The sequence below is a fragment of the Hyla sarda genome, chromosome 6 (assembly GCF_029499605.1).
Source record: "Hyla sarda isolate aHylSar1 chromosome 6, aHylSar1.hap1, whole genome shotgun sequence".
NCBI classification, from domain to species: Eukaryota; Metazoa; Chordata; class Amphibia; order Anura; family Hylidae; genus Hyla; species Hyla sarda.
Genome location: NC_079194.1, coordinates 85,941,536 through 85,953,495, shown reverse-complemented (window position 1 = coordinate 85,953,495; position 11,960 = coordinate 85,941,536). Strand labels below are relative to the sequence as shown.

The following is an 11,960-nucleotide window of genomic DNA, read 5'->3' as shown; positions in this document are numbered from 1 at the left end:
GTCATTTTTTTCTTTGACCTCCAGAGGGCGATAAAACACAATGAATCAAACAATCAATGCCCCATATAAATAATTGTGCTTTTTAGGGGTTTTACATGACATCTCATCATCAGGAGTTATTCATTATACACAGAGAATGAGAACACATCGAAAGCAGGTTTGCTGCCGCTCTATTCATTTGGAGGATATTTGACCTCCATTCTAGGGGATTGGTGGGGTTTCTTGGAATGTGGATAAGGGATGATGGCTCACCTTTATGCTTCAATTTTGTTTACTGGGCCTTTTTTTTTTTTTTTTTTTAAATTATAAATAAAGAAGGCATGGTAAAGTAAAAAAAAAAAAAAAAAAAAAATTAAATATACTTTTGATCTAAACTGGTAGTGTCCTGAGTAGATACTAAATGATTGAAAATGTGAGATTTTATTCCTCCCATCACTACCACAAGCGCTGAACATGAGAAAAGTGGGTAATTATTAACATGGACATATTGCCTCATCTTTGCACAGAAGAATAAATGTATTCCTTATGTCACGTCTGACTTTTGGAGGTCAATATTTAGTCAGTTTTGTTTTTCCTTACTAGCTGTGACCACAGACGGCCGTGCAAACTATAAAGAGAATGAATGATTTGCTACATTGTTCTCAAACTTGCTTGGTGCCTTCTTCAAAAACTCCCCCTGCTCCATTAAAATAGTAAAATTCAATACATGAACAATCTCCTCCATTCTTGAGGTTGTTGATAGTCTGACTCCATATAACAGTTTACAGGTCCACCAGACTTTATAGAGTGATTTTACCCATTAGCTCCTGTCTACTAATGTAACCAGCAGAAGAATATTCCCCTCTAAGTGACTCAGCAGTCTGCGACTAGAACCACAAGAAGCCTCCAATGTTCCAGAAATGGTGGAACTGTGAAGCAGGGAAATAAATCCACGCTGGGTGAGCAAGTCCCTCATCTACTTTGGGCAATTGCAGTTTATCCAATCTAGTTCTTGTGACCCCCTTTTTTCATACTACCTGAAGATGCTGCCAATGTCAGGGAGCACAGCGGGCAACGCACTTACTCTCGCCTGTCTAATTGACAGGCAGTGAGCAGGAGCTGTGCCTCGCTATGTTCTGAAGCACTTCCTGATTTTGGTCTCTTGCCAGGCCGGGAGGAGACCAAACTTACTGTATTATTAGCGCCTACTAAGAGAACAGAGTCCCCCCTCCCCCTCCTCTCAGACCCGACACCACTCCCTGTGGTGCTGAAGCCCCTGCCCCACCCTCCTCTTTCCATGTATCTGCATGTACTGCACAGGAGAGGGATGGGGTGGCCGCAAGCTGAACTTTGACCTGTCATCACTCATTATGGAGGACACAGTACACACTGACAGCTACAGGCAGGAGTGAGTAAAGCAGACAGGGAGAGGGAGAAATACTATACTTTCTCTCCCTTATGTTTTGTACATAAGACGGGACAAGTCTGAGGTCCAGAGCACTAAACATTTTATCTGGGGCACAGGCCCCCAGATGTTTTTAACTGACACCCCTAGGTACACTTTAAAGGGTCTATTAACACGTTCAGTATCCAGCACATATTTAATGCGCAGGATTTAAAGCTGCAGATTTGAAGTTGTGTTCAGTTTACATTGAACTCATCAAAATAAATTCTGCAACTTCAAATACTGCGCATCAAGTATGTATAGGATACTGTAATTGTGAATACACCCTTAGGGTAGGGCTGATCTGCCGGTGATCCGACCCATATTGTGCCTCCTGCTGTTGCCGAACTACTTGCCCGCCCCCTGGCCTGCTTGCTGCAGCACATGCGCAGTGTACTCAGACATCGCAGCTACACCGCAATGTCTGAGTGCACTTGGCGACTCGCAGGCCCCACTGTGGCTGCTCGGAGCGGCGGATTGCAGCCAGGGAGCGGGGAGAGCAGGCCAGGGGGTGGGTTTGGCAACAGCAGGAGGCACAATATAAGTTGGGTTACCGGGTTTATGCTGCGGATCAGTTACGTGTGACCCTACCCTGAGGAAGAATAATCCAAGCTGTAAAGAAATGATCTCTTACTTAAGTGAATTAATAAGTGAATTATTATACTGAATATCTCTATTTGAAGACTTCTATGTCATTCACTTTGTCTATAAAATGTTAAGTTTGGACTTTTGGACACTAAACATATTAATCTCTGAACTGTTATCACTTAATGTCACAACTCGGATGAGTTAACTTTCTGGTTCATTAAATACCAGGGTTAACGATTAACTACAACTGTTGCAGCACATTCACCATGATCTTCTTGTGCCCGACATGTATTGTATTCTATGGCCTTCTCTACGGGCAGCAGACAAGGGAAATACCTTGCATGAAAGTCCCACTGTCCTTCTGTATGTATGAATGGAAAAAGGACTTGGGTAGCCTACTGCAAGCGAATTTCATTCATCAGTATAGAGAAGAATGAGAGTAGCTCTGGGGTTCCCTTATACCCCATCTATTATCTCAATAATAATATATACAGTCATTAAAGGGGTACTCCGCTGTTAAACATTTACTTGTAAGTTTACTCCGAGGCTGATGATGGGCGGTGCAGGGGACGGGACATTGTGACGTCATGGTCCCGCCCCCTTGTGACACTACCTCTGCCCCCTCAATGCAAGTCTATGGAAGGGGCGTCACGCCCCCTCCCATATACTTGTATTGAGAGGACGGGGCATGCCGTCACGAAGGGCAGGGCCATGACATCACAATGCCCCGTCCCCTGCACCGCCCATCATCAGCCTCGGAGTAAACTTAGCTCCGGGCTGCTGCAGGGGGGATCGCGGGGGTCTCCAGCGGCGGTCCCCCCGCACTCAGACGTTTAGATAGGGGATAAGATGTCTAACAGTGGAGTACCCCTTTAATGATTGTATATGATACTGTTATGATGCATTTGTGCGAATGTGCAAGGCTTCATCGTGTGATGGTGGTATGGCCATCAGAAAAAGGAGGGTCTGATGTGGTATTTGATAGCAGATTGTATGGGAGAGAGATTCTCCCAAGATTCTCTCTGACCTCACAAATTATCAAAGATTTCATTCTGGTCCTACAAATTCAGACAATCATGTTACAGTCACATTGTGGTGTCTGTATTACAGCTGCAAGTCCCAGACCAACAACCTGTCTAATGACCTGATTGGAAAGCGTAATAGATTCCTATAATGTTTTTTCAGTTTCGTTCTTTAGGCCCTTGTCACCATAATGCATTACATATCGTATTAAACTTGTCTGAAACTGGCCATAAAAAATCTCTCTTGAGACTAACTGAGGAGGGTCAGAATGGGTGAGACATGAATGAATGTGGAGTTTTCTGTATTTCCTGTAGACCATTGTCTACCTCCAGGAGATAAACCTATTGTAGCCTATAAGATCCTAGTATTGTGCTTCAGCCAAACTGTCCAACTATCTCTCGAGTTTGCTTTCTCCTCCAAAATAGCACTACTGTGGTCCATGGCTTATGCCTGGAACCTTTCCATTAACTTAAAGGGGTTATCCACGAAAAAACTTTTTGTATATATATCAACTGGCTCCAGAAAGTTAAACAGATTTGTAAATTACTTCTGTTAAAAAAAATCTTAATGCTTTCAGTACTTATGAGCTGCTGAAGTTGAGTTATTCTTTTCTGTCTTAAGTGCTCTCTGATGACACGTGTCTCGGGAACTGTCCAGAGTAGAAGCAAATCCCCATAGCAAACCTCTTCTACTCTGTGCAGTTCCCGAGACAAGCAGAGATGTCATCAGAGAGCACTGTTGCCAGACAGAAAACAACAACCCAACTTCAGCAGCTGATAATTATTGAAAGGATTAAGATTTTTTAATAGAAGTAATTTACAAATATGTTTAACTTTCTGGAGCCAGCTGTTATATATATATATATATATATATATATATATATATATATATATATATATATATATATATATATATATATATGCTTTTTCTTGGAATACCCCTTTAAGTGAGGTTGAGTATCCATTTCAAGCATCACCCATGGACTAATTGAGCGCTTTTGGGGAATAAAAAAAAATCGTGCCTTTTCCTGGGACTAAGCCATATGGCAAAATGTATTCTTTGCACTTAAATGTCGTTGCTGTTTTGAAATCCTTTATATGAAGTATGGAGCTTTTGTTTATACAGTGCGCTGTAGTTTGCCTCTGAACAACACAGTAGTGTACTTTTCCTTGCTCACAATTCTAGAGTTTTTGAAACTGTTCAGCTTTAAGAAATCGCCCTCCCCCGTATGTTGCATATTGTATTAGCATTTTTCCTGGCAGAGTAAGTGCAGGGAGTTCCAGCCTTTCTCAATAGTCACAGTTTACATGTCCAAGAACTGGAAACGTGAGGTCCGTGTCCCATCCCAGCGGTGAAACGACCCCACCAAGGTAAGACCCAACAACAAACAGGATTAAAGTATTTTAAAGAGTATTTATTTGGTGGGGGGCAGCATGTTGTCCTTAAATAACCCGTCTAATATAGTACATTGTGCAGCTACTGACGTTTCCAGTAGTACATTACATACACTTTAGCAATATGTCTGTTGTAATAGTAAAAAACTGTGGTGAACATATTGTGTATTTATTATAAAGGTTGTATAACTTTACATAGGAGTTAGTGTTCTCTTGCAGGTTATGTTGTTTATGCATTATGATAACTTTGTAGGTTAAAGAAATAATGTCTACCTGCAGTCCTTTATGAAACATTGGAGAACCAAATGACTGCTATGTCTTTATTATACTGATTACATATATCAGTGGTCTCCAACCTGCGAACCTCCAGATGTTGCAAAACTACAACTCCCAGCATGCACGGACAGCCGTTGGCTGTCCGTGCATGCTGAGAGTTGTAGTTTTGCAACATCTGGAGGTCCACAGGTTGGAGACCACTGAGGTATATGGTTCACATTTGCATTGCAGGTATAAAAAAGTATGTGCACATGAGAAGAATTGCACGGCAGTGTGAAGTGTTTGTGAAAATAAAAGTAGCCATGTGTCAAATGCACTACCATGTATGAACTGCATAACATACAACTCCATAACATTGTATTATATGAGGTGTTTAATTTGCATAGGGTAATAATGGCCCCGTGTAAAAGGCCCCGCAAACAGCTGACGATCACTGGGCTTTTTGCACATCTTTTATATGGGCCGTAGTTTGTTAGCAGTGCATTTATCTTTGTAAACAGGGATGTCCCACTGACAATGATGGAACTGAACATCTACACAAATTATCCTGTGATTCGTGATGGTTTGCGCAGTTGTTCATTCTCAACAATAGCACTGTGTAAATTATCCTTTTTAGTAAGTACCGAACGACTATATAGTCCATCAGCGCTCTTATTGGGCAGTTGTCTGCCCGTGTAAAAGGACCCTTAGTCACATGACTAATTCAGGTGGGACATTTAGAACTATATGTAGAGATGAGCAAATCAATTTGGAACTAATCGAAGCCGTTCAGAGTTTACCATAAGACAGTAGATCTTAAACTTTTGAGATTCATTTTGGGAAAATCGCTCTAAATGGCGGATAACCCTAATTTAGCTTTAATGTCATGTTGCCTTGGCATTAATGGATACAGGTACAGTAGATACGGTCCATGGAGACCTCAGAGGGTCATACACAACTTTTTAGGGCAATAGGGCTTTTGTTCAGACTAAATTTATTTTATCCAAATCGAATCCCACAGCATTTTCTACCAAATTGGTCCCAAAATACATTTCGGTAAATGAATTAAAAACATAAATCTGAGGGCAGCCTCAAATGTTTATTACATCTTTGAATCTTTTGGCCACGTTTTTTTTTATTGTGGTCACAGAGACAGATTAGCTTTATTTTTCCTGAATTTCCGACATGCTTACCCAAAAATATACAGTCAGAATAAGTGATATGTTACCTTGACCAGTGTAGTTATCTAGAATTTTAACTTTTCTGCACCAGCAAGTACTGTTTTGCTAAAACCAGACAGGTCAGTAGAGGTGACAGATACTGTTTTAGTATAGGGTCATATGTGACGGATCCGCAGCGTATTTTATGGTGTGGATCCGCTGATGACCCGACCCTAAAGTGTGCCGCCAGCTGTTTTTCCCCCTTGCGTGCTGCTCGCAGCGGCAATCCGCTGCTATGGGTAGCCACACCGAGACGTGCGAGTCACCTCGCGCATGCGCAGTGTACTCAGACATTGCGGCCGCTCAGCGATGTCTGTGATTGAGTGCGCGCACCGAATAGCAAGTCCCTATGTGGCTGCTCATAGCAGCAGATCAGGTCATTGTGGGATCCGCAGCATAATATACGTTGCGATCCATTATGTGTGACCCTACTCTTAAAGGAGTTATCTGGGACTTTTAATAAGAATTGGCCATTAATTGTAATCAGTAGAGTTCCAACTTTTGGCACCACCACCGATCAGCAGGTTTACTTCATTGTTTACTTTAGAGAGCTGTGTTATTGTAGCAGCGGCTGTGTCTGGGTTCATGACTTCAATCAAATGAAGAGGTAGGAAACAGCCGCTCCTAAAAGTACAGAACTGTGCTAAGTAAATTATAAAAGGTCAGAGCGCTTGATGGAGCACTGGAGCATTTTAACCCCCACTAATTTAATAATATTGAACTATCTTAAAGGGAAACTGTCATTGATGTCACCCACACTTACCTGTTGGTACAAGTGTGTAGTGCTGATGACACAAATTATATCGATACTTACCTATCCCCAGTCTGTGGTCCCATTTGTCTGTTATGCTTCTTATTCTGACAGCAAGCTTTGTGCTCGGCAGGAGCACGCTGACGTCACCACTGCTGTTTCTTTGCTGGGTCCTGCTGCGAGCAGGCCTGCGGAAGCAGCAACGATGATGTTAGTGTGCTACAGAAGCCCCGCCCTTGCACCAAGGCTTCCACCCAAATAAGAAGCATAACAGGCCAACAGGACCAAGGATCGGTGAAGGTAAGTATTGGTATAACCAGTGTTACCCGCACTACACACCAGTACCAACAGTCGGGATGACACTGATGACGTTTCCCTTTAATGTACAGAAGTGAAGGAATCCCAGCACTCAAATATGCTGAAGAAATCTCTATTCAGGCACAAACTGCATATGACATTGTAACACGCGTTCCGGATAACATAGCCTTTATCAACTGCATGGCATCTTCCCTTGTAGTTGATAAAGGCTATGCTAGCCGTAACGCTTGCTGCAATGTCATATGCAGTTTGTGCCTGAATAGAGAGAGATTTCTTCAGCATATTTGATTGCCGGGATTCCTTCACTTCTGTTTTGATGTTCCTCCTGATCCCCGGGCACCTACTCACTACAGTGCCGACCTATCTACAATATTATTTAAGTACAGGCCATAGATTTTAATGTCCCAGATAACCCCTTTATTGAGTATAAGCAGACAATCATATTAGAGATGGTAATTGAGAAGTATAGGTTACAATTAGGACTGCAACTAATGAATATTTTCATAATCTATTAGTTATCTGATTTTTTTTATTAAACGGATAAACAATAAAAAAATGGCATGATTTGTAGTTTTTATTGGTTCCAGTTTTTAAATAGATTGGCCTTTTTGATCTTTTTATTTCATTTCATGGGAATGTGATCTGACCAAATAAACACAATATATAGATATAGATATTTTTCATTTACATCATTCACCATGTGGGATTAATAATGTTATAATTTAATAGTTATGATATGTTAACATTTCCACACACGGTCATACTAAATGTTTTTTGTTTTTGCTTTTTATTTGTAAAATGTAAAGAGGGGGTCAATTTGAATTTTGCTGTATATATGTTTGCATTGATCCAAGATATCTGCAATTTACAGAGCATGCCAGTAGCCTCTATCAATAGCATTGTCCCAGAAGCTATGTAGGCCTAGCAAAGGCCTCGGGGTGTAGTGACTATGGATCTGCTGTCTGCGATAGTGTTGTGGACAGGAGAACCTGCCCACTGCATCACCACGTGACCATTGTAATGGCCATTTAGATGCTGCTGTCAACTTTTGACAGTGGCATCTAAATGGTCAATAGCTGACAGTGGAGATCGCTCTGTACGGACTATTAGCAGGTGCCCCCCAGTGCCGGGTATGGAGCGGGCCCAAGGCCCAAGCCCTCCCAATACTCACTTAACGGCCCTATTACAAAAATAAACATCATGGGTTGTTAAGGGGTCAGACCTACTAATCGACCATACAACTAACTGATAATGAAAAATAATGTAAACAGTTTTTGTTATCAATATGTTGTTTCAACCATATTTACAATTAGGGGGTAGATCAAAGGTGCAGTGGGGCTTACCAAAGTACCACTGCGGCTTCATTGCAGAACTCAGCACAGTAACATTCATAGGAGTGTGGCTATGCCTGGTATTGCAGCCCAGGTACCATCAGCAATGTTACCTCAATGAGCTGAGCTGTAGCACTTATATGGTTGCCAGTGTGTAGTATACTGTAGTAAAGGGGCTGCTTATTCTAGCAATAGTCATTGCCTGTTCATTCTGCTGATCTGTGTAGGTCCTGTAAGTAGAACCCCCTCAGCCATACATACTAAGGATATTCCATCAGTGATGTGTCCTGGAAATCCCTTTTTAACTTATTTCATTTATTTCGTTGCAGTATAAAAACCTGCTATCTAGAATAGTACAGATCCTACAACAAAAACAGTTAGGATCTGTACTATTGTCATTATTGTAAGTAAATATTAAAAATCAATAGCAGAGTTCTGGTCAAAATAGCCAAGGTCCTGACTATGATTATAAAGGCTCATAGTATAGTGAATGTAATTTGCAAATATGCAAAAGACATTCAAATTTTTTTTTGTGTAATAGAAATATCTGTAACAGAGGAACTAGAAAGTTTAGAAAGACAAAGAATTACAAGGTAGGTGATGCCTAGAGCAGGTAGGATGTATCTGTGGTGGTCTAGAACAGGGTTAACAAATACATTCCAGGGGGGGGGGGTCTAGGAGGGTAGTATTGTGCCTACTGTTACTGTCATTTTATGGCTTTAATGGGGAAAATAATCTGTGCTAAATCATTTCAAACTGTATATTTATATTGTTTGAAGGTCACTATATCTACCACTTTTTCCCTTCATAGACTGTGCAATGTAGGAGTCGAACGTTATTGACAGCTGGGGAATGAAGCGCACACTTCCGTGCACTTTACTAGCTTATGACTTTCGATTGCAGCGGGTTAGACCCTGTGCTGTCTGTCTGGATCATTCAACATTTTTATTTTCAATAATAACACTTTAAAGTCACAAGGTTGATCTGACTGTTAAGGATTCTATCGAGATTATTCTAGTTGGACAAACTGCACAAAATAGTATATTACAACTACTGATTATGGACCCTATATGCATATAAGTCCATGGCTTAAGAAGAAAATACCACTCACCACTCTGTATCTTCAATCTTCTTTATTGTGCAAAATACTCACAAGTACATAATGTAGAGGGATGGATAGCGGGGGTGGGGGGGGGGGGGGGGTACAGACAAGGCAACAGGCACAGTTTTGCACTGGCAAGTGCTTCTTCCGGCCAATAGTGCTATTCTGAATCAGTGTCACAGATATACAGGTAAGTGAACCAGGTAACCACTCACAGACAGTTGCACCTACACACGTGATATCTGATGGTAAGGATGGACATTACTAGAAGTTAAAAACATACTGCTAGATCCTTTCTGTAGTTTAAACCCAGTGGACCTGTAGTGTTAGTTCTAATAAGTTAGTTCTAATAAGCCAGTTTTTTTTCTGGCAGTCTTGGAAAACTGCCACTGCAGTTTTTGAGCCACAGTCAGAAGTGGATCCATAAGGAAGGAGAAGTGTAAGTCCTTCCTTTATATGTACTATTCCTTTTGAATTCACTTCTGGATTTGGCTCAAAAATTGCAGTGGTAGTGTTCCAAAAACTGCCAGAAAAAAAAAGTGGAAACTAAGCCTTAGTCTGCATGGGAGCTGTAGACACATTTTTAGCCAAGTCCTATTGCTATTTTATTTTAGATGCATTGTTATTAGAAATGAGCCCAGGTACCAAAATTGATTTCAGGGTTCAATTGTTCAATTCTTATCAAAGGGCTCTGAGTGTCCTAAAAAGTTGTATATGACATGTTCAGGTCTCCTTGGATTCAGTTTTCTCATATTTATCCTGTGTAGGATAGGATTTCCAGAGGAACACAACAGTCAGTATGGTTTAGAACATGGTGGACACAACATGAGATGTGCGACTGAGTAGGGGGTATTTTGTAGGGGGTATTTTGTAGGGGCTGCCATTTGAGAAATTCATTCTAAATGAATCTCAGAAATGTCAGATTAGCAGAATCACAAATATATGGAAAAATCGGAACAACTTTTATTGGTGCTGAATTGAATTGCCCATCTCTAATTGAGACAATAGAAACGTTTGGTAGGGGATATAGCCATAGGATAAAGCATAAACATTTACAGTAAAGTTGATTTTATTATTACTAATGTGTAATGTTTTCCAGCTAAAACCCAAGAGAATGGCCAAGATATTTAAAGTTCTTAAAGTAACCTGCCGCCATTTCTCCATCGGAAGACAAGGATCGAACCGTTTACCTGATATGCATAAGGCAAGGCATGTGACTGGGTTAAGATCACATCTGTCAAATACCAGTCTGTTCTCCACTCATCACTCAAGTAATATGGACTCATTTAGTTATATCATAGTTGGGGCCGGCTCTGCCGGTTGTGTGTTGGCCAACAGGCTGTCTGAGAGTCATGATGATACTGTGCTGGTATTGGAAGCAGGACCAAAGGATCTAATGTTTGGCTGCAAGCGATTGTCATGGAAGATCCATATGCCTGCCGCCTTGATGTACAACCTATGTGACGATAAATACAATTGGTATTATCATACGGTACCGCAAAGACACATGGATGACAGGATTATGTACTGGCCTAGAGGTAGAGTTTGGGGTGGTTCTTCCTCATTAAATGCCATGGTGTATGTGCGAGGACATGCAGAGGACTACAATCGATGGCATGCACAAGGTGCCACTGGTTGGGATTATAGTCATTGCCTGCCATATTTCAAGAAAGCCCAGACTCATGAACTAGGACCTGATACATACAGAGGAGGTAGTGGCCCCCTACATGTCTCAAGAGGGAAGACAAATCATGTCCTTCATCGGGCATTCATCAAAGCTGCCCAGGAAGCAGGATACCCATTCACTGAGGACATGAATGGCTACCAGCAAGAAGGTGTGGGGTGGATGGATATGACTATACACAAAGGTAAGCCCTTACAGAAAGCATAAATAGCGTTTGGTGTGCAGCATCTGTTGACCTTCATGACTTACTTCTCTTCTTGATGAGGTCAGAGATGGAGCTCGGCTAGTTCCTACCTACGTCCAGCAATGGAGCGCAAGAATGTGTCTGTCCATGAGAAGACCATGGTCACCAAAATACTGTTCCAAGGACTAAGAGCAACTGGGGTGGAATACATTCAGAATGGACAAAAGAAAAAGGTAAATGTGATACAGAAACAGGTGTGGAAATTTTTAATAAAACTACTTGTCCAAGGGACTAAAAGGGAACACAATCTACTTGTACCTTATGACGATCCACTTGTCATGGAACACAAAATAATTTTAACCAAAATAATACTTCAATAAGGCCTTTTAGTTTATTTATAAATTTTTTTGCACTTTTGTTTTCTCCTCCTCGCCCTATAATAGCCAAAACTCTTATTTTTACATCTACAGAGCCATATGACGTTTTTTTTGTGGCACAGATTGTACTTTGTAATGACACCTATTGTGATGTGAAATAATTTTGCTATTTTTTTTATTTAATTTTTTTAACGCCATTCACCTTGTGGTCAAACTTACATGTTATATGATACTTTAGGTCGGCCTGATTACAGGAATACCAGATTTGCTTGGTTTCCGTCACGTTGGGCTATATGAGGTCTCATTGTTT

The 11,960-nt window shown here is 41.1% G+C and overlaps 1 protein-coding gene across 2 annotated transcripts in view; it reads left to right on the top strand.

Moving 5' to 3' along the window:
- Positions 1–4,068: 4,068 nt before the first annotated feature.
- Positions 4,069–11,960, top strand: part of CHDH (choline dehydrogenase) — a 31,422-nt gene continuing 23,530 nt past the window's right edge. The window contains exons 1-3 of one of the 2 annotated variants that reach the window (XM_056524377.1): positions 4,069–4,404; positions 10,505–11,273; positions 11,355–11,506. In XM_056524377.1, coding sequence (XP_056380352.1) covers positions 10,520–11,273; positions 11,355–11,506 — 906 coding nt within the window. In that variant the 5' untranslated portion in view covers positions 4,069–4,404; positions 10,505–10,519. Of the gene's footprint in view, positions 4,405–10,297; positions 11,274–11,354; positions 11,507–11,960 lie in introns of those variants that run through there. The other variant, XM_056524376.1, reaches the window with a different exon arrangement.